Source organism: Haliotis asinina, chromosome 8 (genome assembly GCF_037392515.1).
Source record: "Haliotis asinina isolate JCU_RB_2024 chromosome 8, JCU_Hal_asi_v2, whole genome shotgun sequence".
NCBI lineage: Eukaryota > Metazoa > Mollusca > Gastropoda > Lepetellida > Haliotidae > Haliotis > Haliotis asinina.
The window spans coordinates 43215298-43241003 of NC_090287.1; the positions used below are offsets into that span (position 1 = coordinate 43215298).

The 25706-nt window shown below is 39.2% G+C and overlaps 1 protein-coding gene across 2 annotated transcripts in view; it reads left to right on the forward strand.

Moving 5' to 3' along the window:
- Positions 1–25706, forward strand: part of LOC137293537 (E3 ubiquitin-protein ligase FANCL-like) — a 79573-nt gene that overhangs the window by 21815 nt on the left and 32052 nt on the right. Inside the window, exons 3-8 of one of the 2 annotated variants that reach the window (XM_067824152.1) lie at positions 342–466; positions 3243–3356; positions 4830–4927; positions 13390–13486; positions 22440–22511; positions 24275–24425. In XM_067824152.1, coding sequence (XP_067680253.1) covers positions 347–466; positions 3243–3356; positions 4830–4927; positions 13390–13486; positions 22440–22511; positions 24275–24425 — 652 coding nt within the window. In that variant the 5' untranslated portion in view covers positions 342–346. The remainder of the gene's footprint in view (positions 1–341; positions 467–3242; positions 3357–4829; positions 4928–13389; positions 13487–22439; positions 22512–24274; positions 24426–25706) is intronic. The other variant, XM_067824153.1, reaches the window with a different exon arrangement.

A 25706-nucleotide genomic window follows, 5' to 3' on the forward strand; every position in this document is an offset into this window, starting at 1 on the left:
GTCATGTCGGAAGTGGGCAGTTGATAACTGCTCAGGTTCAGAAAAGTGTCTATTCACTCATCTCTTGGATTTTATCTGTATGTATTATGCTTGAAATTAGAACTAATCAAAGGGCATCAGCAAGCAAGACATACTTTAAGTGTGGATTATTGTGTCAGTACCCTAGTTTTGATCATCTTCCATATCAAGGCTGTTGTTGTATAATGAGTTGACTTTGATCTGCCATCAGAGAACACAGGAGTTGTTACCTTCTTAAATCATACACTACAAGGCAAAGTGTGGTTAGTGATCAGTGTATATGGATACAAGTGGTAAGTGGGTCATGATTTGTGCATTTGTAGGCAACATGAAGATGTGTGAGATGGCAGATGTGAGAACTGAGGGAGTGATGGATAGCCTTGAACTTGCTGTGCCAGTTTTTAAAGCCAAGTCAAACACAGTATATGATGGCTTCAAAACTACTGAGGTATGTCACGATTTCATTCTTCTGTGGGTAATCCAGCCCCTGTTTCAAAATTAAACATTTTCTTTAAGCCAATACCCAGATGCATTTTACTGGGTGTTTACTTTAGTTATATTTAACCGCTTGGGTGCCGAAGGGACATGTCCCTTCTGTTCAAGACCCATGCTTGCCATAAAATGCTGAAAGGATCGGGTGGTCATGCTCGCTAAACTAAACTCACTCACAGCTCCATTCAACTTTCACTTTGAAGTCAAATAAAATTCTAAATGTACATTACAATACACTTCCGTTTTCAAGTCTGCAGGAAGATTTTTAGCATTTCTTGATGTTCACAATCTTATTAGGCAAAGCAAATATGCTGAAAACATCACCTTTTCTGACACATTATGATTCATGGCACTATTTGGTGCATGTTTTGAAAATATAAAATCGAATTGTTACTTGGAGGTTTGAATTTCCAAAATGTGTCATACCTTAGGCCTTCATAAACAACACAAATCATAGTAGCAGGGTAAAGGGTGGTGCACTTGAATGAAAACCAACATGTGCTGGGGTGAGAGCTGTGACCTGTGCCACAAGTTTATTGTTCAAAGATATATATATATATTGTGTTTTCACCATCTAGCATAATAATAGTATCAATATTAATAAACAATAATTTGTGCCAAGTTTGGATTATAAATAGTGAACAGTTCTAAAGTTTTCTTCTGAAAAAGAGAACACCCACTATATTCCAGACCAGCCAGACCAACCTGTGTGCAAAGTTTGGTAAAGAAACAGTGAAAGTTCTGCAGTTTTGCTCCGGAAAAGAACTCTAACACCAAATTCAGTCAAAGTCCAACTTGTTGCCCACGGAAATGCAGAAATATATTTCACTACAGAAATCCATTACTACCAAAAGGCACCAGAACACCACTAGATCTATTTATGTGCCAAGTTTGATGAAGAAATAGTGAACGGTTTTGAAGTTCTGGTCCGGAAAAGAGCATGCCCATTAAATTCAGCGAAAGTCAAACTTGTGAACACAAAAAATATGTATTCAGAAATCCTAAACTACCAAAAGGTACCAGTGCACCACCAGATCTATATGTGTGCCAAGTTTGGTGAAGAAATAGTGAACGGTTTTGAAGTTCTGGTCTGGAAAAGAGCACACCCATCAAATTGGACTTGTTTTTATTCAGAATTCTAAAACTACCCAAAAGGCATGTGCATGGATGCACTGACAGATGGACACATGGATGGAGCACAATTTGATACCCCTCCTTTAAAAGAAGCTACAGACAATTTAAAGCTTTGCAACTACTTCATGATTCCACCATTCAGAGGTTTAAGCACCCACAACAGAAGCATAATCACTGCATGGTTACAGGATGGTAAATACATAAAAGTGTTGCTGACCATCTTCAGGTTTTTCTCTGTTATTCACAGACTGAATGACTGGCTCCAGGCCGCTGGTAGACTACAGGACAGCTCGCTTTGGAAGTCTGAGTTGTGTTCCAAACTTTCGGAGCAATTCACAACTGCCAGTGCCCAGTTGCCACAAGCTGCCTTACACATGCCTGTCATGGAAGTCTGTCCAACACAAGCACTAGTCTGTTGTGTTTGGGTGTTTGAATCAAACCTGGTGCTGGTGTGTTTAAGCACCCGTGTTTTTCATTTTGACAGTGTTTCATTTCACTCAAACTCAACGAATATTGAATCAGTTACATCACTGAAATTTGTAACAAGTCGTTCAGAGTGCCCATTACAACACAAAAAGTCTCAATCTGTGAAGGCGACTCTTCAACAGATTCTAATGTCGTTATCAAGCAAGTGATACATGAGAAACAAATTGCAAGAATATATATATATATACTGGACCAAAATAGTTGGGGATACATGTAAATTTTTAAATTATGAATAATCATCAATGTATTTTTTGACACACTGATATAAAACATCAATCCTAAAATACAAATATTGTTTGTGAGAGAACATGACGAATTCAGAAATGAGGCTGTGAATTAGGGTTTATTTTGGCAGCTGACACACAAGAAATACACTACTGACATGCTGACACAATGCTGCACTAATTTGCGTTAATTTCACTCACATTCAGTCAAAAAGTCACGATGTGTTCCTTCATTGTCAGCCAGCTGTTGTTTGATGTGATTTTCAAAGGGCACATGGCAGTCCAAGGGAACATACCACCACAAATAAACAAGTCCAACAAATATCCCTAACTTATTTTGCCCAGTATACATGAGTTGTTATTACAACAGATACTCCTTCACCTTGAAAACACTGGCTTCCAATTCACTTCAGAATCATGCACAATATCAAGCTCCTTGTTTTTAAGTGTTTAAACATTCTAGTTCTAAAATACATCATATCACGTGACTATTTCACTTGAGAAACAAGTCTCCCCTTGAAATACCACAGGTGAGAACTATGTCAGATTGAGGACAGATCATTTTCCGAACAGGACCCTTTCTCTGGAACAATCTACCTGCTGTCCTTCATTCCAAAATTGAACTGTCAAGTTTCAGAAGTGTTCTCAAGATGCACTCATTCACATTGTCACAAAAATAAAGTGGAATCAGATAGCGCTTTTGAGAAATTACATTGATATATTATAATGTTATGTTTTACCAAACAGCATGAATAAAATCACGTTTTGCATTTAAGTACTTGAGGCATTTGATTTGAGGCACACTTTCATTTTCAAACCTATTTATACATGAAACTGGCATGGTGTTTTTATATTTTCATTTGGACTAGTTACTGTGACTGTTTTCAGGGAACTGACTTGCGTGTAAGAGTCTCCAATTCAATGAGCAATAGTGAGGCAAAGCTGGAGTGTGACTGGAAACTGAGGAGGTTCTTGACGTTTCACAGCCAGGCCCTACAAAAGGTGGGTAATGTATCACATTATTTATTCAATGAATTTTTGCAATGGAAAATAACTCATGGTGAAATGAATCATATATTTGCTGCTTTTGACATTGTTGAGAATTTTTATCTATTCCTTTATGCCTCTATTATTCAACCAGCATCTGATAGGTTCGTGCATTTGCAAATAAACATTAGGGCTTTTAGCAGCTCATGAAGCATATCTGGGAAAAAGCCATGTTCTACTTCTGTTCCTGATGAATACACATATCTACAAGCAGTTGGATGTATACATGCTGCATCTAACAGCTAAGCTGGGGTATCCTCCCAAGATACCCAAGAATGGTTACCTACTCACATAACTTCTGATAACAACATAGATAATTCCAGTTCCACATGCTGTAGATGGAAAGACAACTTCTACAGGTGGAGCTTCTCACAATTACTCACACCACTATGGTTCCTGTTGTGGAGCAGAATGCCATCAACTTGACTGAATTTGTTGATCTTCCTTCAACACATTAAAGTTGGAAAACTCAACCCATTTATCCAACTGTCAGGCAGTGAAGGGATAAGGAGATGTTTCTGACATGCTGCTGACACTACCCAAAAATAAACAACTCTAAAAAGTCTTCTTCCAGTTCTTACTTACAAGTTGCTGGCATATAACCTTGACATGAACCCCATGCTTGTAACACCTCTGGTAAAGTGACACGGCTATGACATCTGACTAACTAGCTCATTTTAGACCATTAAGCACGACTCCAAGGTTATTGTTGGGAAAGTCAGACCCAAGACCGGAGGGTGGGGAGAAGTAGGATTGAGAGCATGCAGCGCACGAGGTCTTACTTCTCTCCGCCTGATGGTTGAGGGCTTACTTTCCCTGCCATAACCAAGGAGTGTTTTATTATACATATAAACCATCATTAATGGATAATTAGATGATCATGTAAAGAAACTACATAACAGCAACTGTAAAATCAGTAAAATCAATGTAATGACAGTAGACCCAACTATAGATAGATAATTTAACATCTGCATCTTTGTCGGTTTGGTGGCTGTGAGGTAGAGTGTCTGACTATAAGTAACCACCAGATGATTTGTTCTTTCAAATATGTAGGGGCCATGTCATCTTTGATCTGGATATGTCATCTTTTGATGATTTTATTTTTGTGACAAAAATTATGCACTATATCCCAAGAGTTGGTCTGTTGGTATTGTTGCACTCCACATTGGTTTGATTCTTTTCTGTAAGCTTGCTTGTGTGTTAGATTGCAATTGATCAGAATCATTTTGTGTCAAAGAGACTGTTGGCACAGCTCCCTAGAGGAAGCCATGCTGATGGCAGTATATGTCAACTGCATTGAAGTTGGGAATTGCTATCAGACTGTTTTACTGTCTCAGTTTGGTATTGTTATGTGTGGTTGTATTCTGATTGTGTGCATAATATTATTGCAAGTTCCTTTCATACAAATCATCATCCTTTATGTTTCAGATCAGAAATAGTCAAGGCAACTCTCTGTCTCAAAAAGTGCTGACTTCTAGAATGGCGTCCCATGTTCTTGCTGAAATGAAAGAAATAGGCTGGGACAAGTAATTTTTATAAATTCTTGAAGTTCATATGACCAATTGCATTTCAAGTATATTAAAACTGACTGGAATTACACAAAAGTTTTATCCTTAACTTACATAAAATCAACTGCAAAGTCAATATCATCATCAATAGTTTAGTTCACTGTGGCATAGTGGGTCTGAGCACTATCTAATATACCACAATATACATGCAATATATAGGCCGAAGAGACAATTTCTGAAGTTTTGAACTAACTGACATACACTACAGTGCAAAATATTTCACTGGCTGCTATATTTAAATGCAAGTCTTACTCTTCCACGAAATACAGGAAAAAACAGGTTTTTTTTGTAAAATCGCTATCATGCACACCTTGAAAAAACTTTAGAAATTTAAATTGTACTTGATTGGTTGAAACTATTTTCTTATTCTTCTTATTCTTATATTCTGGTATTCTGTGTATGTGATATCAGCATTCATGAGAAATACAATCTTACACTTTTATGTTTAAACATTTTTCAAACACTCTCCTAATTGTTCTGTGTGACAAAATTTTATTATGGGCTGTGAAATTCACCTGTGTGTACATCGGTAGAGAGACGCATAACATATAGATCTATAGTTGTCTTTCCCTATAAGGCATAAAAAAGTATAAGTTTGAAAGTGGGTAAGTCTACCAATATTGCCTCAAAATCTACCATAACTTTTCATTATATATAAAAGAAGTAGTTTCCGAAATAATAACACAACACAGATCTTTTCCTGCATGTTTCAATCGTGTATCTTCAGGGAGGAGTGATTTCAGTTAGACTGTTATGATGTCACCTTTGTCTTGACGTCACAATACAGCTGTATACAAATGTTGTGATGCAGCGTTGCCATGACGTCACATTGGCGGCTTTAACACTGACAGTAATACAGTAGAAGCATAAGAAAAACAAGTATAATTCCAATACTGAATACTGCGTTACTGATTTAATGATGGACACAATTCTTTTATGAAAAGGTTTTCTTTAGCTTTAGGCAGCATGTCATCAGCAGTATTCATCTTGTAAAAATTGAATATTTTAAATTTTATTTCCTTTCCTGCTGCACATTTGTCGATGTGAGCGCTTAAGGGGATGCACCTGGTTTTTGGGTCCTTAATCTGCTGTTTATGGACGCGTATTCTGACCCTCAAGCACTCCGTTTGTCCAGTGTATTCTTCATGACACCCTTGGCATACAATAACATATATAATATGTTTTGCAGAGCAGTCCATGTTAGAGCGTACATGAACCATTTGTTTAATTTAATACATGAGCTTTCAAGTACATACTCGCAAGTTCCACAATTTCCCCGTTTACATTTTGAGACACTGAATTCTGTAGGTTTAATACATGAGTCGAATTTGGCACATGTCAATATGTGTTTTAAAGGGGCAACTGATGCGGAGCGAATAATGTTTCTCGCCAACGGCCTAATTACGAAACCAAACTGCAAATTAGACAGCGCCCGCTCCCTCGAATGTGACGGGCAAAGGGACTGGGCTCCGGTCCACATTTCTTCACTTAAACAGTCAGGAGGCCGGATGCCCATGATATGCCATTATTTCAAAATATCCATGATATTCCTTTTCTGATCGTAACAAAATATCCCAGCAGTGTACGTAGTTTAGTTTTTCGGATGCTTGGATGGTATAGCGACTGATCCAATTTGATCCTATTTCTGTGTTTTTCACCTCGATATTTAATCATGTTGTGTGATGTCTACAGACACGTAGCAAGCCATTTGTTTCAGTCCGAAAGATTCAAAAGCTTTATATTTAGATAGTTTTGAGTGCTGTCCCAGCTGTGACAACAAATATCATATGTAAATTTCGGGTAGCTACCCTGGTTTATTATCTATGATGATAAAAACACACAGTTGATTTATTTGAATTCGTAAACTAAAAACGATGACTTTGCCAGTGGTAGAGAAATCTGAAAATTTTCTTACGTGAAAAAAACTGATTACACCTATTCACCCAAGTACACAGCAAATGCCTGTATGCATTCCTTATGTAACGAAGTTTCGTTCGTATCCTCAAAACAGTTTCGGCCCATAAGTGTTTTCAGGATGCATGCGACAGAGATTACGTCTTCCTTGCTGTAACTCGCTTGTGATGGTGTAAACCTACATGTGTTATTTGTCATCATTCTCTTCATGGTCAGGTTACTCAACAATTTGGCATGTCTCCTGTCTGGAGTAAATACTCAACTTTATAAATTAATGTCTGTAATGGCAAATGTATTGTGTGTTATGTAATATGTGCATGTAAGTGATGCAAGAGGGTTTATCAGCTGAGTTGCAAAAACAAACATCGATCAAAGGATTAACCGAAAACACACTGATTAATTCGTAAAGTGCGAGTGTAAAAACAACATCCTCCCTTCAAAGAGTTAACCATCATTGCATTGATTGATTGATTGCTCATTATTGGTTCACTAAATTACTTAGAATGGCGGACATCATATAATAAGCTCCCAGGTGTGCTATCTTGGGTGACCAATGAGAAGTTTATCAGGTTTTCACCAGTGTGAAAAATGTGGAACGATGTGTTACATTTTTGCAAATTCGACTGTTGTAAGACACACGACACAGAGCAGGATTGTTTACCAGCTGCAGATGAATGGAATATCGTTCTTTTATGTGGATATTGATGGATACATTCCTGAACAAGGTAGTAGCCGGACATTGTTGCTATAAAATTAGTCTGTTTTACATTCATTATTTGCATTTCTTTTATGTAGCATTCAGCAGAATCTATATGACAGAAAACACACACTAGATCACGTATGTGTGTGAAATAAGATCCCTAGTGGCAGTCTATACAATGTTTAATGTCCTGTTAGAAATTTACTATAAGTATAATCAGACCGTGTGTTAATTTTCAAAATCATACAAATATGACAATAAACTAATTAGGGTTATGCAGCAAAATGTAGAGACGTACACTGGTTTCGTTATTTTTCCATCCTAATAGTTTTTTTACCATTTCTATCACTGGCAGATGATTAACCTTCGAAGTGTTTCATTTGTTTTCATAATACATTTGTAATGAAGTAAAAATGACTTCACCTTAGTTGATCTGTCTATAATTAAACTCTTAATTGCGCATACGGACTGCGCAACAGAGGTTTCGAACCAGTCACGAATTCTGGGATATCATCCGGGTACTCAAGGGAGAAAAACAATAACAAAAGTTTAAACCAGTCCACGGAAATTGCTCCGCATCAGTGCCCCTTTAAGTTACGGCTTTGACGTTTACTTTTTATCATAGTTACATTTGCCATAAATCGATTCATTTTATGTTATGCTTCATGTTATGGCTCCTTGGAGATGAAAAGTAAACTTTGTTTCATAACATCCTAAATAACTTGAACAAACATTTACATTTTACCATGTAAAGATACTTTTATTTGACAGAATGTCTTAAATATAACAAAATGGAATTACACAATTAAACAGCACTTACCTGCAAGGCGACGTGTGCTAGTAATTCCATGAACCATCTTTTCTGACTTTATGGTAACATCCACGTTCATCCAGCCAAAGCCAAGTGATTGATACAAACATTTTTGCCACTCCAGACTGACTAGTGCGAAAGTCTAACATGATTCAGGAACAGGTTTGCCATACAACCAAATACAGACGTGGATGACATGTCCAAGCTTGGCCCTAACCTTGTTATCCTCAATATCTCCAGGGTATACATACATTCTGATGAATCTCCTCTATACCCTGGACGCATCTACGGATAATTTCATTACCTCCCTTTGCGGCCTCCACATTCTCTCAGTAGCCAATCTGCTAAGTGGCTGGTACAACTGAGTTTGTAAGTGTCAGCAAAGACAGCGGTTGCAGCTTTTAAGGTTTGTTTGCAGTGTGACTCAGATTTTGGGGAAATTATACAGACAAATTGACAGGTTCAAAACTTTTAAGGAATATGCAAGAACTCCTTCTACTTTGTTCAGAGTACATCTACATCAATTGTTGTTGCCAAGTTTAATCGGTTACATAATTTAAAATATGAAAGTGAGTTGTGACTGGTATGCTCAACTTCCTAGCATGGACACCTGATTGGATGAAAAGCCAGCCACGGGAGGTAATAAATTCATCGGGTCGAGTTGTAGATGCTTCCAGGGTATAGTGGAGATTTCTCGGAATGTATATCCAGGAGATCTTGAGTTTGGCATTACTACTGGCAGGATGAGCATTCCTGACTGATCAAACACAGAAGTTAACACACTTGTCCATGTCTGCCAGTTACCGACCTTGGAACTCGGGTATCCTCATTAGTTGCCCTACTTGACTGCCAGAACACTCTAGTGATCTTAGGACTAAATTTTAAAATACTGACGTGTGATTACTGACTAAATCTGAACTTTTAATTTTTCCATTTTAATCTGAAACACTGGACTTGCATTTCCCAGTATATTGTGCTGTTTGCCTATCAGCAGTGTTGAGAGTTGCTCACGATAAAGTCATCTGTTAATTCACTCATGCTTCATTCGTCTGTGTTCATTTGACAAAGAAAGAAAAATAGTTTTGTCACCATAATCTCTTCAAAATGTTAATTGAGGAAAACCTTATGGTAATGTACCAAAAACATCTCCTGCCACAGTCTCTCCATTTTACACATGCTACTGACATTGAACTTAACTTCACCCCCTCATATGTTTCATTAATTTTATGATGGTGATGCTGATGATCAGTGACAGTACAGTTAAATCTTGATGGCCAGTACTACATCCCAAACAAATCTAACCACCCATTGGCTACCTGTCCAATATTCATGGACCACAAAGTTTGGCCACATTGTTACCATTCTGTGGAGAGTTCCTGCATAATGATGCTATTGAGATTCTCCTTCGGCCTGCAGACCCATGAAGGTTCAGGTTAGAATATTGATCTTCAGTAACCCATGCAATTAACGGGATCTGGTGGTCAGGCTTGCTGACTTGGTTGACATGTCATTAGTTCCCAGTTGTTTAGATCAATGCTCATGCTGTTGATCTCTGGATTATGTGATCCAGACTCAAGAATTTACAGACCACCTCCATATAGCTGGAATAATGCTGAGTGCAGCGTAAAACTAAGCTCTCTCACTCTCACCCTCGGTCTGCAAGGAGGATTGCCCTGATCCCCATTGAGCACATCTGGGATGTTTTTGGTCCTTGTTTTCAGGGAGGCAGCACTGAATGTGGATTGGTGATAGTTTCCTCTGAAACATATCTTCCTAGTCACAGGCATGTGATGGATACACAATATACTGATGTCAAACACCTGGAAGGGGCCTATGCAGACAGAGATTTGGCCCTATCTCATCATGTCTTGTGGCATTATAACACTTATTCAGCAAACATCTTTTTAACTGAAATGGATGATGTATCATTCACTTTTTGAGTAAGTTTATGTAATTTAAACCATCTTTTTCTGTAACATAAACTGGTAAGAGGAGTTTGTCTGGGAATGAGAGTGTGCATCTCTCTGCTCATTCAAACATATGTGATACTGAGTCCTTCACTCCCCTAGATTAGGGTCCATTCTTTGTAATAAGGTTTCAGTAGTGTGATACTGTAACAAAAAATCATGTCTGATCTTGGCTTCAAGTAAAGAAGTAATCAGAATTTCAGCCATGACTTTCATAAGCATGGTAGGTTTCCAGGGCTATGTCACAGCTAAATTCTCATTTTTGCGTTATAAGACATTATTATTGTATAACGTTTCATTAACAAGGATATTATTGACACTTGGTGTGCTCTCTAAGTATCTAGTTGTGGATAAGTGATTTTTATGGGGTTACTTTCAACTTTGTTGACATCTGGAGTTCATCTGACAGTTCCAATAATCTGACAATCGATCCAGATTCATTCCGACAGAATATCTCAGACCGTATCATTCCAGTGTACAGGTTACAGATACAGATACACTCACAGGCACAGTTATCAATCATAAGTCACAAGTGATTTATTGTCAGTATTACAGGTCAGAGTTTATTTAACGATTTGACAGTCGCTGATTGTCATCGCGATTCATTGGTCCAAGCCAACCCAACGTGTTATGTTTGCATCATCAAGTTACAATCTATGCTAAAGGTTTCTTCCACAGGGGTTTATTGGAATCATCTAAAGTTGAGACATATGTTTTTCATATGTTTTTTCATAGGGAATGGCTTCATTATTACTTGCAGCATATTTCTGACAGTGGGCGGAGGTTTGGCCTCCTCCACTCATTACGGATCATGGGATTTGGAATGTATCATTTACATTATCTGGATCCGGTTGTTACAACTTTATACCCTTTAGAGTTTCAAAGTTTATTGCACTCTTAATTCGTTTAGCAGCCAAAGGTCCTCCACTGAGACTGGCATACAATATATTGCAAGACTGCTGCAGCCACGAGGACATAGTTTGACGAGCATGGTATGCAGTCCAGATGACAGTCATTATTGTGTGGAGATTGTTTCAGTTTGATGCTTTTTTACTAAAGTCATTATTGGCACTTTATCTACTTGTTGTATGATCCCTCTGCATTTTGCCAGTTTGTTGGTCATTGTGATATATTTTCTCTAAATCTCGTCTCCAAAGTCTGGTATTTATTTTGTCACATTTTGTGACTGGTGGCAGCATCCATTTTGTTTTTATAGTTTGTCATATTTTGAACTTTAAAAGCCCAAGGGATTTTTTTTCAACCATTAACGCATATAAATGGATTGTGTTCAAATTTCTATATCTGTAGAAGTGTTGTGCAAAGTTATATTTTGATATTTGATATAATTGTCAAGAATTTATCATAAATTACATCTGGACCTGAGGAGGTTAAAAGTCACACATTAGATTTGTTCAGGCAACATGTTACAATCATATAATTGATTGCTTTCTCATTTTTACGGGAAATGTGCTGTGCAAAGTTAGATACTGATCTTGTGTTTTGTCAAAAAGAATCATCATTAATTATTGTGCAGGTGAAACTGAGTGCCTTGGTTGGGGCTTTAGTGATCCCAGCTCAAGTTTTTGGCTTGCTTCATCTGTAATCCACCTTGAACCAGGTGTTGGCTGTATGAATGTATTGAAACATCCATTGTTGACCTACATCATGATGTTCATATTTTACACACCTTACTTTTACAACCTATATATTTATCAATTCCCTTTGTAGTTTAGATTGGTATGGTAGACATAGCATATGTATGACATATCCACAACATGAATGATGATAAAGTGTATGGTATTCATAGAACATTCAACACACGGCTTGAAGAGGATAGTCAGAATAAATTTGTATGATGTGTACATGGTACAGACGTTTAAATACCTATTACTGTGAGACTTTACTGGAAATATATGTCTGTTTTAAAGTAACATTGGAACATGCATAGAATCATCAGTGAGTATAATCATCACCTAACCACTGTGACACTTTGCTTGTGAAAGTTGGACATCAAATGAATTCAGAAATTTTGAAATAACAATGTCATTCAAAGGCTTAATGCCTTTGTCAACAGATAAACTGAAAGTTTTCCAAAGCCAGATATTTGGCATGTTAATATAGGCAAAATGGTATTCAACAGTTTGGCACATTAACAAATCTGAGGCATTACACACCCTGGCCTAAAAAAGTAAGGTACTGTTTTTGTGGGGATTGTCTGACATGGGTATCAAAGTGGTGATAAGATGCTGACAGGAGACACCTTTCTCAATATGCTGACAGGCTTAACAAAATGAAGATTATGCTAACCTCCCTTGAACAATATAGTGGCAATATTTATGTCCTTATTTTGTACATTTTGTTGGTTGGCGTTGATCATCAATTGATTGATATTTACAATGACTTAATTCTCTTGTAATGATACATTCAACCATTCAAACAAACAACAACTGTTTTGCAGTTAGTTTCCATTAATTACTTTTACAGATAATTTAATTTTTTTTTCCACATTTTTTTCAAAGTACAGTTACATGTTACATGTTTTAATCAACTCAAATTAGGTAACAATTGCATGCTCTTAATATTTCCAAGAGAATATGCAAGGCTGAATTCAAGAGATGCTATCCTATATGCACCAGGTGCAACCTATGACGAGAACCCAGTTGCACCAGCCAAGTTCCAGTTGTAGCGTAGTGTGTTAAAACATCAGTGGTTTTGGTGTATATAAACCTATTTCTGTGATGTAGTTCCCATGAAACCATAGCAACACAGAGACAAAGCTGATCCTGTTTACATGACTTGTCATACACGAGGAGGGTCTGTGAACAGCATTGTTTCAGTGCCATAGCTATTCAAAGTGTAATTTTAATTGTGTGTGGTAAAAAAATCTGAAAGATTGATTTCTTTTTTAATTCTGTCTGCCAATATAGCTGGAATATTGTGCTCCATGTGGTGTTGTACAACAAAGCAGTCAGTATACAAAATTTCAGGTGAGCTACAGAAAGATATGTTCTTTTTCTTTCTCTTATAGAGTGGACAGCATTGATGAAAATTTTCAACAACTAACTCTAAGGCTTTGTGATACAGCTGGGAGGAAACATGTTCTTCTACTTAACCTCAGTCCTCAGGTAAAAAGATTAGTAATACAGCTTGCTACTAACTGTGTAGGATAGTTCCAATGATATTTATGACATTCGTTAACAGAGAGAGAGTCCTGTGATGCTCATAACAATGGGACTGGTGTATTGCCTAAATTGTCACATACCAACGTAACAAGCCAACTTTCCCCGGGATATAAAAACAACGGTTAGGGGAGAAATCACCTAGCTAGGCCAGCAATTCCCTCCTTTTCATAGAAAACAGATACGGGGTAAAAATGTCTTGTGGCAAAACTTCCAGGAGGGAAAGTTTGTCCAAGGCCAGGGAAAGTTTAGACCAGGGAAAAAATGGCCCTCTATCCTGGTACATGAGTACATCTGCACTGTAAATATCTTTGAGTAAGTTACAAATTATATCGTAAACATTCCCTCTGGATTATTGTTGCCTTAATCTGTGGTTTACATGTATACATACAGATATGAAATGAAAATGTAAACAGTTTGTCATAGCTATCCCTAGTGGTTCTAACCTAACCCCGCTGGTTCAGCTGGAGAACAGTATTGAATCACTTTCCACAGCCTTCCCATCCCAACCATCCGCTAACCAGCAAGCCAATTCTGCCATGAGAGATTACCTAAATAGAGATTAAATGTCAAGCAGACACAGTTCTAACAGCTTATTCACAGGCACCATGTAGTATATCGACACAAGCAGGCCTCCTGTTTTTTACCCCTGGTAAAAATGTCCCAGCCGAAATTCATTATGAAAGAAGGATTACTAACAGTAATGTGAGTGAGGGCATTATTACCACCGCTTTTAGAGAACTTTAAAGGCATTAAGAATGATGCTTTAGTGTCTGTGTTAGCAGAAAAAGTGTCCATAGCGCATTCCTTTCTTGATGTGGTTTTTCATCAGTGGTGGATATCATGCACAATCAGTTATGGGAATATTGACAGATATAGAGAGACGTAACTCTATCAGGGGTTACCAGATTTGGTTAAGGATACACTCTTTCACCAGCCTTTGCAGTCGGGGTCCCTGTTTCATGGACAATGCATGGAAACTATTCAGACTAAGGATGCTTTTACGACATGTAATATGAACCAGAGATTATCTTCAGCCCTGCTATCTCAAAGCAGAGGCAGACCACAGACTAGAGCTAGGAGGGACGCATCATCTATTACTCTCCATGTGTATTCATTCTATTGTTGTGAACAACTTCAGCTTTCAGCTTTTGACAGGGGACTTTATGCCATGTAGTATTTCTTCATCGACATCGACACAGGGACAGCCTTCCACCATGTGCAGAGGTAGAGGTTCTAGAGTTTTGCGTGGTTCAAGAGATGGAACCAAGAAATTTTGACTCAGGTCTATTAACCCAGTCATACGATTTGGAAACGCGCCTCGACTTGGAAACAGACTTGGATTTCATTCTACCAGTACCTCATTGTCCGATTACCAGTACCTCATTGGCGGCCGACTTGCTCAGTATATAAGCAAATGGAGACAGATCATGTCAGACAGCTGGATATTGTCACTAGTGGCGGAAGTGTTTATTCTACCATGGGACAAGTTTCCTTCAGGGACATACTAGCCAGTAGGGAAACATTTTCATCTACAAGGGGATCAGCTGCAAGGGGCAATGCTGGCCATTCAAAAATTGTTAGACAAGAGGGCCATAATAGAGATCTCGCCAACAGACAAGTCTTGCAGACGTTATTCCCCAGTTTTTCTCATTCCTATGGACACGGACGAGATGAGGATGATTATAGACCTAAAACTTTTAAACAAGAACTTTTTAAGGGAGACACCCAAGTTCAAGATGGAATCTTTAAGGAATCTAAGAACCTTGATTCAACAGGATTCGAAATATATCAGGATAGAAATCAAGGATGCGTATCTTCATGTCCCCATCCATCCTTGATCACAGAACCTGCGTTTTGGGTGAATGGCTGGAGGTTCCAGTTTCCAGTACTACCGTTTGGGATATTGTTGTCTCCTTGGCTTTTCACAGTCCTCTTAAATCCCATCCTAGCATTTCTACATTGCTGTCAGATTGCCATTCATGGATGCCTAGACGATTTCATTGCAATGAATACAGTAATGCAGATGTTGATAAAACAGACCAAGTTCATTCTACATGTGTTCGCGCATCTGGGTCTTATCATACATCCAGTGAATTTTGAGCTGGAACCCACATCAAGGATCAAATATCTGGTGGCTATTTTAAATGCCATGACGGGACAGATTTATACGCGTCAAGATCGTTTGTGTCATATCATAGACAGAAGCAATTGTCTCAATCAATTGGCATACGAGGCAGTTCCTGATTGTCACTGACAGGATCACTCACTTTGCTTCAGGACTTTACTGTGAGAGGCAGAATACATCTGAGAGAGATGCAGATTTGGTTCAATCAATTTCGGCATCTGGACCTGGAAGAGACGATCATCCCCTCCAACTTACTGCGTCAGGAACTTTCGTGGACAGCTGTCTTTTAAGACCGCAACATTCTTTTGGGAGTCCAGTTTCACTATTCCCCTCCAAAGATTGGGCACTCAGTATGGAATTATTCAAGCTCATTTCAGACACTTGGGAGACTCAATAGATCTGTTCACCACTTCAAGGAACAACAGACTTCCAATCTTTGTGAGTCTGGTTCCAGATCCAGCAGCGTCTGTTGATGCTCTATCAATATCTTGTGAGAATCTCACTGCTTACGCATTTACCCTGTTCAAATTAATCCCAAATGTTCTAAGAAAGATAGCACAACACTGTGTAGTTAATATATACACCTCATCAAAAGTAACGCACCACCCACATTTTAACAAAGTTGTGGTTCATAAGGATGACTGTGCGAAAGCAAATGGTATTCAGAGACTGTTGAATGGGATGTTTGTGATCTTTAGGTATCTTTCTCAGTTCTCATTGGCAAATCACCTGTAAAAAATGGTAATGCATGAGTATGAGGCAACATCTTTTAATGAAAACGATACCAACCAAAACAAGCCCCTGAAAAGTATTGCCACCCACAGTTATTAAATGAACACAAGACATCGAATGTGCATAGAAATGGAACCTTATAGGGGACAGTTTCACACATACAAATGTCTTCAATATCTTGTGTATTCACCTCTGGCAGCAATGGTCACTCTGGCACGACGTCTCATGCTCTCAATGAGCCTCCGTATCCTCTTCAATGGTATTCTGTTCCACTCCTCCACCAAAGCCTGGGACAATTCCTGCAGGGAGTTGACTGGAGGTTCCCTCTGCTTGACCTGGCAGCTCAGAATGTCCCCCAGATGCTCCAGGGTGTTAAGGTCAGAGCTGGCCATGGTATCGTGTCTACGGCATTGTTCCTGAGAAACTGCCGAACAGCATGGGCTTGGTAAGGTCTAGCATTGTCGTCCATGAAGACATGATTGTGGTTGTCAAAATGAGGCACCACATGTTCATTCAGAATCTCATTCTGGTATCTCTCTCCGTTAAGATTCCCAGGAATGATGACCAGATCAAACTTGCAGTCAAAGGAACAGCAACCCCACACCATGACACTACCTCCTCTGAAGGGTACCTCCTCCTGCATGTTTCCCTGGTGATATGCTGCTCCTCTTGACCTATGGACTCTCGCACCGCCATCTGTAACATGCAGGAGGAACTGGCTTTCGTCGGACCAGTGAATGCTCCGCCATGATCTAATGTTCCCCTGCCTTGCTGTGGACCAATTTAGACGATCCTGTTTGTGCCTGGGGATCAGTAGTGGTCTTCTGACTGGACATCTTGCTCTCAGACCTGCAGCATGAAGACATCTCCGGACAGTGATGATGGAGAATCTTTGGAAAGGGCGCCACAGTTTCAGTAGCTGCACACTGTTGAGGAATGGATTATGCCTAGCCATTCGAACCAATGCTCTGTCCTCCCTGGCATCAGTTTTCCATGGCCTCCCTGTCATGGATCAGTCCTTAACCTGTCCTGTTGCACCATGTTTGGCAATTAACCTGCTAGTTGTTGTGTGGCTTAGATTCAATTCTCGGCCAATAACACAGCGTGACATCCCGGTCCTGTGCAAAGCAATGATCTGCTATCTTTGTCCTATGGACACCTTGGGTGCCAATTTAACTGAAAAGTCACTCAGTGGATGAAAAACGCAGCCCAATTTATCTGAGGCTAAACAAGCATGTTTGTGTTGAGATGGTTGCCTGTTACCCGTGCGTTTCACGTGCACATGAATTTCCCCAAGGTGCATGCTTTAGGCAGAAAGTATTCACAGAACAATGTTTTTTCATAGAGACCTATCGTAAAAATCATCACTAGAAAGGTTGTTAAGTTAGGGTAATTAATATTGGGTAGAGCGTTACTTTTGATGAGGTGTATAGTAGCTTCAGATTGGCCCACCAGGACGTGGTTCACAGTTCTTCTTCAACTACTGACCGACAAGTCTGTCACTTTGGAGCGACCTTCTCACTCAACCCAAGTTGAACAGAGTGCACAGGAATCTAAGAAACCTGTCACTTCACATATGGAGGCTTTCTGCAGTTCTCTCAAAGACCAGGGATTTAATGAACAAACAATTATGACCATCTCAGAGTCTTCAACAGCAGCCCTTTTTGATGCCAAGTTAAATGTCTTAATTCAGTGGAGAACAGAGTGACAGCTCCTTAATTCTCTGATCTCCATTCCCACCATAGCGGAGTTCCTCTTATATTTAAGAACTGTTAGCAGGCTGAAGCATAAGAACCAGAGAAGGGTGTAGATCAGCTATAGCTTCGGTGTTAGATCTACAGGGATTGGCAGTAGGTTCGGATTGATCTTTGCATAGATTTATCAGATCATTGCGTCTCCAACAGTCTTTCCAAAATAAGACTTGTGTATAGTTTTACAAGCTCAAAGACTTATCTTTAAAGTTTCTCAGTTTCAAAATGTTAGCATTTGCTACAGCATCAAGAGTATTGGAGTTATATGCAACTGATGTCCATAGCATTTGCAGACAGATATAAGTCAATGTCATGTCAATGACTGTGCCTGAGTTTACAGCTAAGAACCAGACTGCTGCTGTAGTAGGTCCTTTAGGCTATAGGTCTTATCATATACCAGCACTGCCATCCAAGACTTCTAGATCTCACAGATCGAGGTTACTATGTCCTGTTGGAGTGGTATTTGCTTCGGACAGCAAACATTAGATGCAGTCATACATGTCTTTTTCTTTCCAAGAATACGAGGGTTGGCTGAAAAGTTCTAAACCTCACTGTGAAAAAAGTTACAAAGTTCACGTTTGTAATTTATTTTTCTACATAGTCTCCTTCCAAGTTCACACAGTTTTGCCAGCGATGCTGCAAGGCTCGAATCCCAGTCAGGAAGAAATCTTCAGCTACCCTAAAAAAATCAGTCACAGCGGAAATGACGTCATCATCACTTGCAAAATGGCGACGGCGAGTTCCTTTTTCATTTTGGGGAACAGGTGCAAGTCAGAAGGAGCCAAATCAGGTGAATAAGGAGGATGGCCAATGAGTTCAAAGCCACAATCGCGGATTGTTGACATGGCCACCACCGATTCGTGAACAGGCGCATTGTCTTGGTGGAAGAGGACACCTTTAGCGATCATCCCTCGTCGTTTGGCTTTGACTGCTTCTTGCAACTGGTTCAGTAGATCAGCATAGTATCTGCGGTTGATAGTTTGACCTTTTGCAAGATAATCAATGAGCAGAATACCCCTGGAATCCCAAAAGACTGATGCCATCACCTTTCCAGCTGAAGGAACAGACTTGGCTTTCTTCGGAGCTGGTGAATCAGGATGCTTCCACTGTTTTGACTGTAGTTTTGTTTCTGGTTGAAAGTGATGTATCCAGGTTTCATCCATGGTTACAAGTCGTGTCACAAAATCATCGGGATCTGCTTCAAAACGACGCAAATTGTCAATGGACGTCTGGAACCTGACGTTTCTGTTCTGCTGTCAAGAGCTTTGGCACCCACCTTGCAGAAACTTTAGTCATTCCTAATTCGTTGGTGATAATATGCTCAACCCTCTCATGAGAGATGCCCACTACACTAGCAATATGTCGAGTAGTCAATCGTCGATCATTCATCAACATATCGAGCACTCGCGTGATGTTTTCTGGACTGGTTGCTGTTGAAGGCCTTCCTGAGCGTGGGTCATCATCAAGGCTTTGTCTGCCACGCTTAAATTCTGCAGCCCACTTCTTTACTGTGGAAAATGAAGGAGCATCATCCCCTAGAGTGGAGACCATGTCAGCATGTATCTGTGTTGGGGACATCCCTTTCTTTTGCAAGTACTTGATGACTGCCCTGTATTCAGTTTTGTCCATTTCTGATGATTTCAGAGGGTAGGTTTACCAAAAGAGCTGTAGTTGAGATAAAACTATTAGTACGTTTGTAGTTCTTGTGTCTATGATTCACTAAATGATTGTCCTCATTGGTGGCAAACACCTGTCTCTACCTGGTGGGGAAAAACCACTCAGGCTGAGAACTTTTCAGCCAACCCCTCATACTATAGCTTCATGGCTTAGGAAAACTATTGTTCTTGGTCATCATGGGCTCGATCAGGAATCAATATCTGTTGAGAATGTGTTATCTAGCTGTCAGTGGGTGATTTCAAATACCTTCATCAGTTTTTATTTAAGGGACAAAGCCCCTTCTATTTAGGACCTTAAGTCCCTGGGTCTAGTAGTAGAGGCACAGCATCTCTCCTCCGCCTAGTACCACAAAAAGGGGTTGGGGGTAGGAGTATGTGAAGTGTAAGATCAATGTCGAGCGCCACCCTACCTTGTATGTTCAGGGTCAAGAAGGAAAATGCAGTGAGAAGAATACTACATAAGTACCAAATTGATTCTTCCTTGATGTTACCAACTATGGACGGAAGTGTATTAATACATTAGGGAACAGTCTCTATACCCTTAGAGTACAGCATTTATATAAAAGGCTACTGGAAGTGACGTCATAACAGGTTGCATCATTAACCAGAATTGATGAAACTAGACAAGGATAGACAACAAACTGAAAGTGACATCACTAGACCAGAAATGTCATCATGAGACTGGAAGTGGCATCACGAGACAGGAAATGACGTCAGAAAAGGGACCAGAGGTGACATCATGAGACCAGTCATAACACCATCTTGTCTAAGAAGAAAAGCTGATATAAAATGTCCGGCTTGAGAGATACGGACTACTCACCTAATGAGTTAAAGTTTATCTTCTTCCACACACTATTCATCCTATCTTATGGTTATTATTAATCTGATGATTAATAATCTTGGTCATACCTATCCGGAAGGTACGAGGGGATGTCAACAAGTTTTGAGCCTTGCATAGAAAAACACAAAAATATTGGTATGAACCACATTTATTTTTCAACATAGTCCCCTTGTGAGTCAAGACACTTGTTCCATCTTTTCTGCCAGTTGCTGATGCCATCTCTGTAGAAGGTGCCATTTTGGTCCTCATACCAAGCCTCAGTAGCAGCAATAAGCTCATTATCATCCTGAAATCTACGACCACGCAAGTGTTTCTTCAGATTTGGGAACAGATGGTAATCAGTTGGTGCCAGGTCTGGAGAGTAGGGTGGATGCGGCAAGATTTCATACCCGCATTCCTGGACAGCAGCGGCTGCAACGCGAGAGGTGTGTACTGGAGCATTGTCTTGATGTAGAAGAATACCATGTCTGATCTTGCCCCAGCGCTTCTCCTTGATTGACTGTCGCACTTGCCTCAACAAGTTAGCGTAATATGCCCCATTCATTGTTCTTCCTTTTGGTAAGTAATCTATGTGTATGACGCCTTTGCTATCCCAGAAGAATGTCGCCATTACCTTCTGCACTGATCTGGAGGCTTTGAACTTTTTGGTCCTGGGAGAAGTGACATGTTTCCATTCCATGGATTCTTGTTTACTCTCAGGATCATAGTGGTGGATCCAGGTTTACTAGCCTAAAGTGAAAATCTTCTGGATTCTTGTTGTATCTGGTTAGCATGGAGTTGCTTATGGTGACCCTTGTTTGCTTCATTTCATCTGTAAGCATTCTTGGCACCCATCTTGCGCACACCTTAGACATGACGAGATGTTCATGAAGAATTGTCTTGATGGATCTGTGTGAAATGCCTGTGGTCTCCTCTAACTCGTGGAGTATGATTCAACGATTTTCCAGCACAAGTCTATGCACTCTGTCAATGTTTTCCTGACTAGTGCTTGTTGGGCGACCTGGACAGGGGTCATCTTCAAGACTCTACCATGCTTAAATTCATTGATCCATCGTTTGATGGTAGCAGATGAAGGGGAAGACTTCCCATAAACTGCTGAAAGCCTTTCTTCAATGTTCTTCACCGAGTTTCCTTCAAGAACTAAAAACTTAATTACTGCTCTATACTCAATTTTATTCATTTTCACTGCCGTGAGGGGGGTCTCTTTCTGTCAGTGTGAGCTGTTCAATAACTTCTGAGAGTAGGATACCAAAACTTATATATGACATCAGCTACACCCCAAGGTTCAATGTCGTACGATAGGCTTTGACACCTGGGTATGAAAAATGCTCAAGGCTCAAAACTTATTGACATCTCCTGGCAACAAGGAAGTGATTGTGGTGATCCTAAGGGAATAAGGTCAATCTTCTAGGGTCAGCCTGCCATCCTTATGTGGGATGCAGGCAACCATACAGCAGAGGGAATGTTTACGCTATAATTAGGAACAATTACAGTTATTGTTAGTAAACTTACCTCTCGATTATTGGATTTATGTCCGACCCTTACCTCCTCGCCTTCCTCTAGAAGATGAGTTATGTGAAAAAAAAACCATTGTGAAGTTTCTTATACAAACAATAGTAAGCGACGTCACATGAGGGGAGATAATTGAGGGGTAAGGTGGCCTACAAATCCGTATTGCTGGACCTAATATATTCTCTAATCAGCGGATGGAAAACAACTTTAGGTTAATGTTAGACACTCTCACTCTAAGCAATTGCCGTTTTTTTTCCAGAACGATGCATCGGAAATATGTTCTGTTAATTTACCCATCCCCACAGACTTCAACATTAATCAAGATGAGCAGGTATGTCTAACATCTATATTGGATGCTTCGTATGAAAGCTGTCTTCTTTTGCAAAATAGCATGATTTCTAAATGTGGTGTTTGTTCCTGAGAACTTTGCAAACCTTTCAGTTAATCACTTCTTTAACTCCTGTTTAGTGGCAATTGTGATCCATAGCACAGAACCAGATCTATATACCATTTTTGGAAATTATCTGGCCGGTATGTCCTTTAGCTTATATTACCAGGGATTTCTGAAAGCAAGCCCTCTTGTTTAGATGCTCGTCAGCTACTTTTGGCTAAATGTTTCCCATCTGCTATGTAATCACCGTACATTTTGTATACAGATTTTAAACCAATGTTCAGTATGGCCTTCTCCATAACTGTCTGATTTAAACATATAAAAACTTTTATAAGTAAATCCTGGTCATTCTTGTTAAAAGTATATAATGTCATGTTGTGTGCAAACCATTAGGGTATTTTTTTTTCAAAATTTCAAATTTGCAATGAAATCCAGACATTATATTGTTGAAAACAATGTTTCATCAACACAGACAAGAGGAGTGAGTGAGTGAGTTTAGTTTCACTCCGCACTCTGCAATATTCCAGCAATATGGCGGTGGTCTGTAAACAATCGAGTCTGGACCAGACAATCCAGTGACCAACAACATGAGCATTGATCTGTGCAATTGGGAACTCTTGACACGTGCCAACCGAGTCAGCGAGTCTGACCACCCGATCTTGTTAGTCGCCTCTTACGACAAGCATAGTTTTATGGCAAGAATGGGTTGCTGAAGGCCTATTCTACCCCAGGACCGTCACAGGTACAGACAAGAGGAATCGCTGAGGTAAGCTACAGCCAGTGAGACGCAGACCAGCTAGCCAGCAATCAGTACCTCCACATTGTGTCAGTCAATCATTATCCAAACTGTGTGGACTTTTACATTGCAAGGGATTCACACTGGGATGCAAGAGATATGAAAGACCTACAGTCAAGTCTTGTTAACCCGGCCTCTGTTTATCCTACAATCAGCTTTATCCAATGCTTTCGTTACAAACTGAATAAATGGAATTTAGTCTCATTTATTTAGTCCAACATCCTTGTTAATCTGACAATTTGCTGTGCTACGGACACTGTCGGATTGTTGAGTGTTTACAAATGGTGCTATGACAATTTTCTGTCTGTCTTCAATAATGAAATTAACGGCCATGCTTTTTAAGAGAAAATGTTTTAAGTTTTGTACACAACATGTCTTTGTATACAGACTTGGTCATGTCACTATATGGCTGAAAAAATGGTGATGCAACATAAACCTTAACTTAGTTCAACACTATCCACACAGAGTGGAATAAGTTGCCTCATAACCTTCCATATTGAGTTCTTTTCCACCACTGGAACACAGTTTCAGTATTGTTTCATGTTTAGGAACTTTGAAATATACAATTCTAAACATGATGAACATATACCAAAACAAATGTCACAGACAACTGTAGACAAAATTTGAAATGAATGAAATTCCAATGAAATTTCTCACAAACCCCCATATGCCCACTGACTTTTTCCAAAAATATGACAGATAAACCATGGCATCCTTGGTGCAATGGTGTGATCAGTCCATGCATTTATGAAATTCAGGGTAACTTCCCCACATGGCAACACTCCTGCCTAGAAATATTCATATGAGAAGAAATAGGAGGAATATTCTAATCCTTCTTGTATGAATTACTTTGATTTCAAATATGACCATTGTTTGAGGGTGCTAGCTGTTGTATTACATGTTACAGGTTTCTCTACAAGATATAATGAATCAGTTTCGTGTGATGATCAATAAGTGTGAAGACTTCTGGGAGATGATGTATGAGATTGATCACAACACATGGGTGCTAGAACCAGACAAACCAAGCCCAAGTGTGTGTCATCGGAGACTGGCTGTAGGTAAGGGCAGTCACTAGTATTTCCTCAATTGATGTTGTGTATTTGTTACCAACTGAGACTGTTCCTCTAGAGTACTGGAATACCGTCTTTCAACCTAATATAATTTGAGAGATGTATTCAAATAGTACAGGAAATGTACAAGTGATTTTAAGCTGTTAGACTTCCAATACAGTTTTGTTTACAGAATAATTCATGCAAAGAAAGAACTATTGAAGATGAAATTAGTAGATACTTATACATGTAATCTCTCGAAAAAAATCTCAAAAAACATATGTCATGTATTCTTTTTTACTGTGATTAAGTTACAAACTTTTGGCAAAATGTAGAACAATTTAAGTAGCCACCTCCAGGGTAATGTCTCTTTTACAAAATGGAGGCATGGGCCTTGTTTCAGGAGCAGAACTAAAAAAAAACATTCAATATTTTTCTGCCAAACGTGGTAGATATATCAGTCAGAAACTGAAGTGGTGCCTTTTGCTATTTACAGGTTTGTCTGATTTATTGTTTTCTTGTTTTCCATGGAAACGTTTTAGACTTTCACTCTCAAAAGTGAGAGGTGTGTTTCATTTCCGGAGCAGAACTCAAAAACCATTCAATATTTTTCTGCAAAACCTATTACATACATCAGTCAGAACCTAAAGTGATGCCTTTTGGTACTTACAGGATTTTGTGAAATATTATTTTCTTGGTTTCAATGGAAATGTTTCGGAGGGATGGGCTTCATTACCGGAGCACAACTCAAAATCCGTTATTTTTCTGCAAAACTTGGTAGATATACCAATCGGAAGCTAAAATGGTGCCTTTTGCTATTTACAGGTTTTTGTGATTTCTTAGTTTCCCAGTTTCCAAGGAAACGATTCAGACTTTGTCTCAAAACTGAGAGGTGTGTTTCGTTTCCGGAGCACATCTCAAAAAGTGACTAATATCTGTCAGCAAAGCATGGTAGTTATATGTGGCAGAGCCCAACATGGTGTCTTTTGCTATTTACAGGTTTTTGTGATTTATCATTTTCTGGGTTTCCATTGAAACGTTTCGGATTTAGTCTCAAAGTGGAGGGATGGACTTTGTTTCCGGAGCACAACTCAAAAACCATTTCATACCTTTCAACAGATCTTGGCAGATATGAGACAGATCTTGAAGTAGTACCTTTTGCTGTTTACAGATATATGGTATTTATATTTTTCATGACTTTCATGGAAACAATTCAAAATCTATTGTAGCAGTATGTTACTAATGCTGTATATTTCACAGCATAATTCATAAAAATCATTAATCACATAT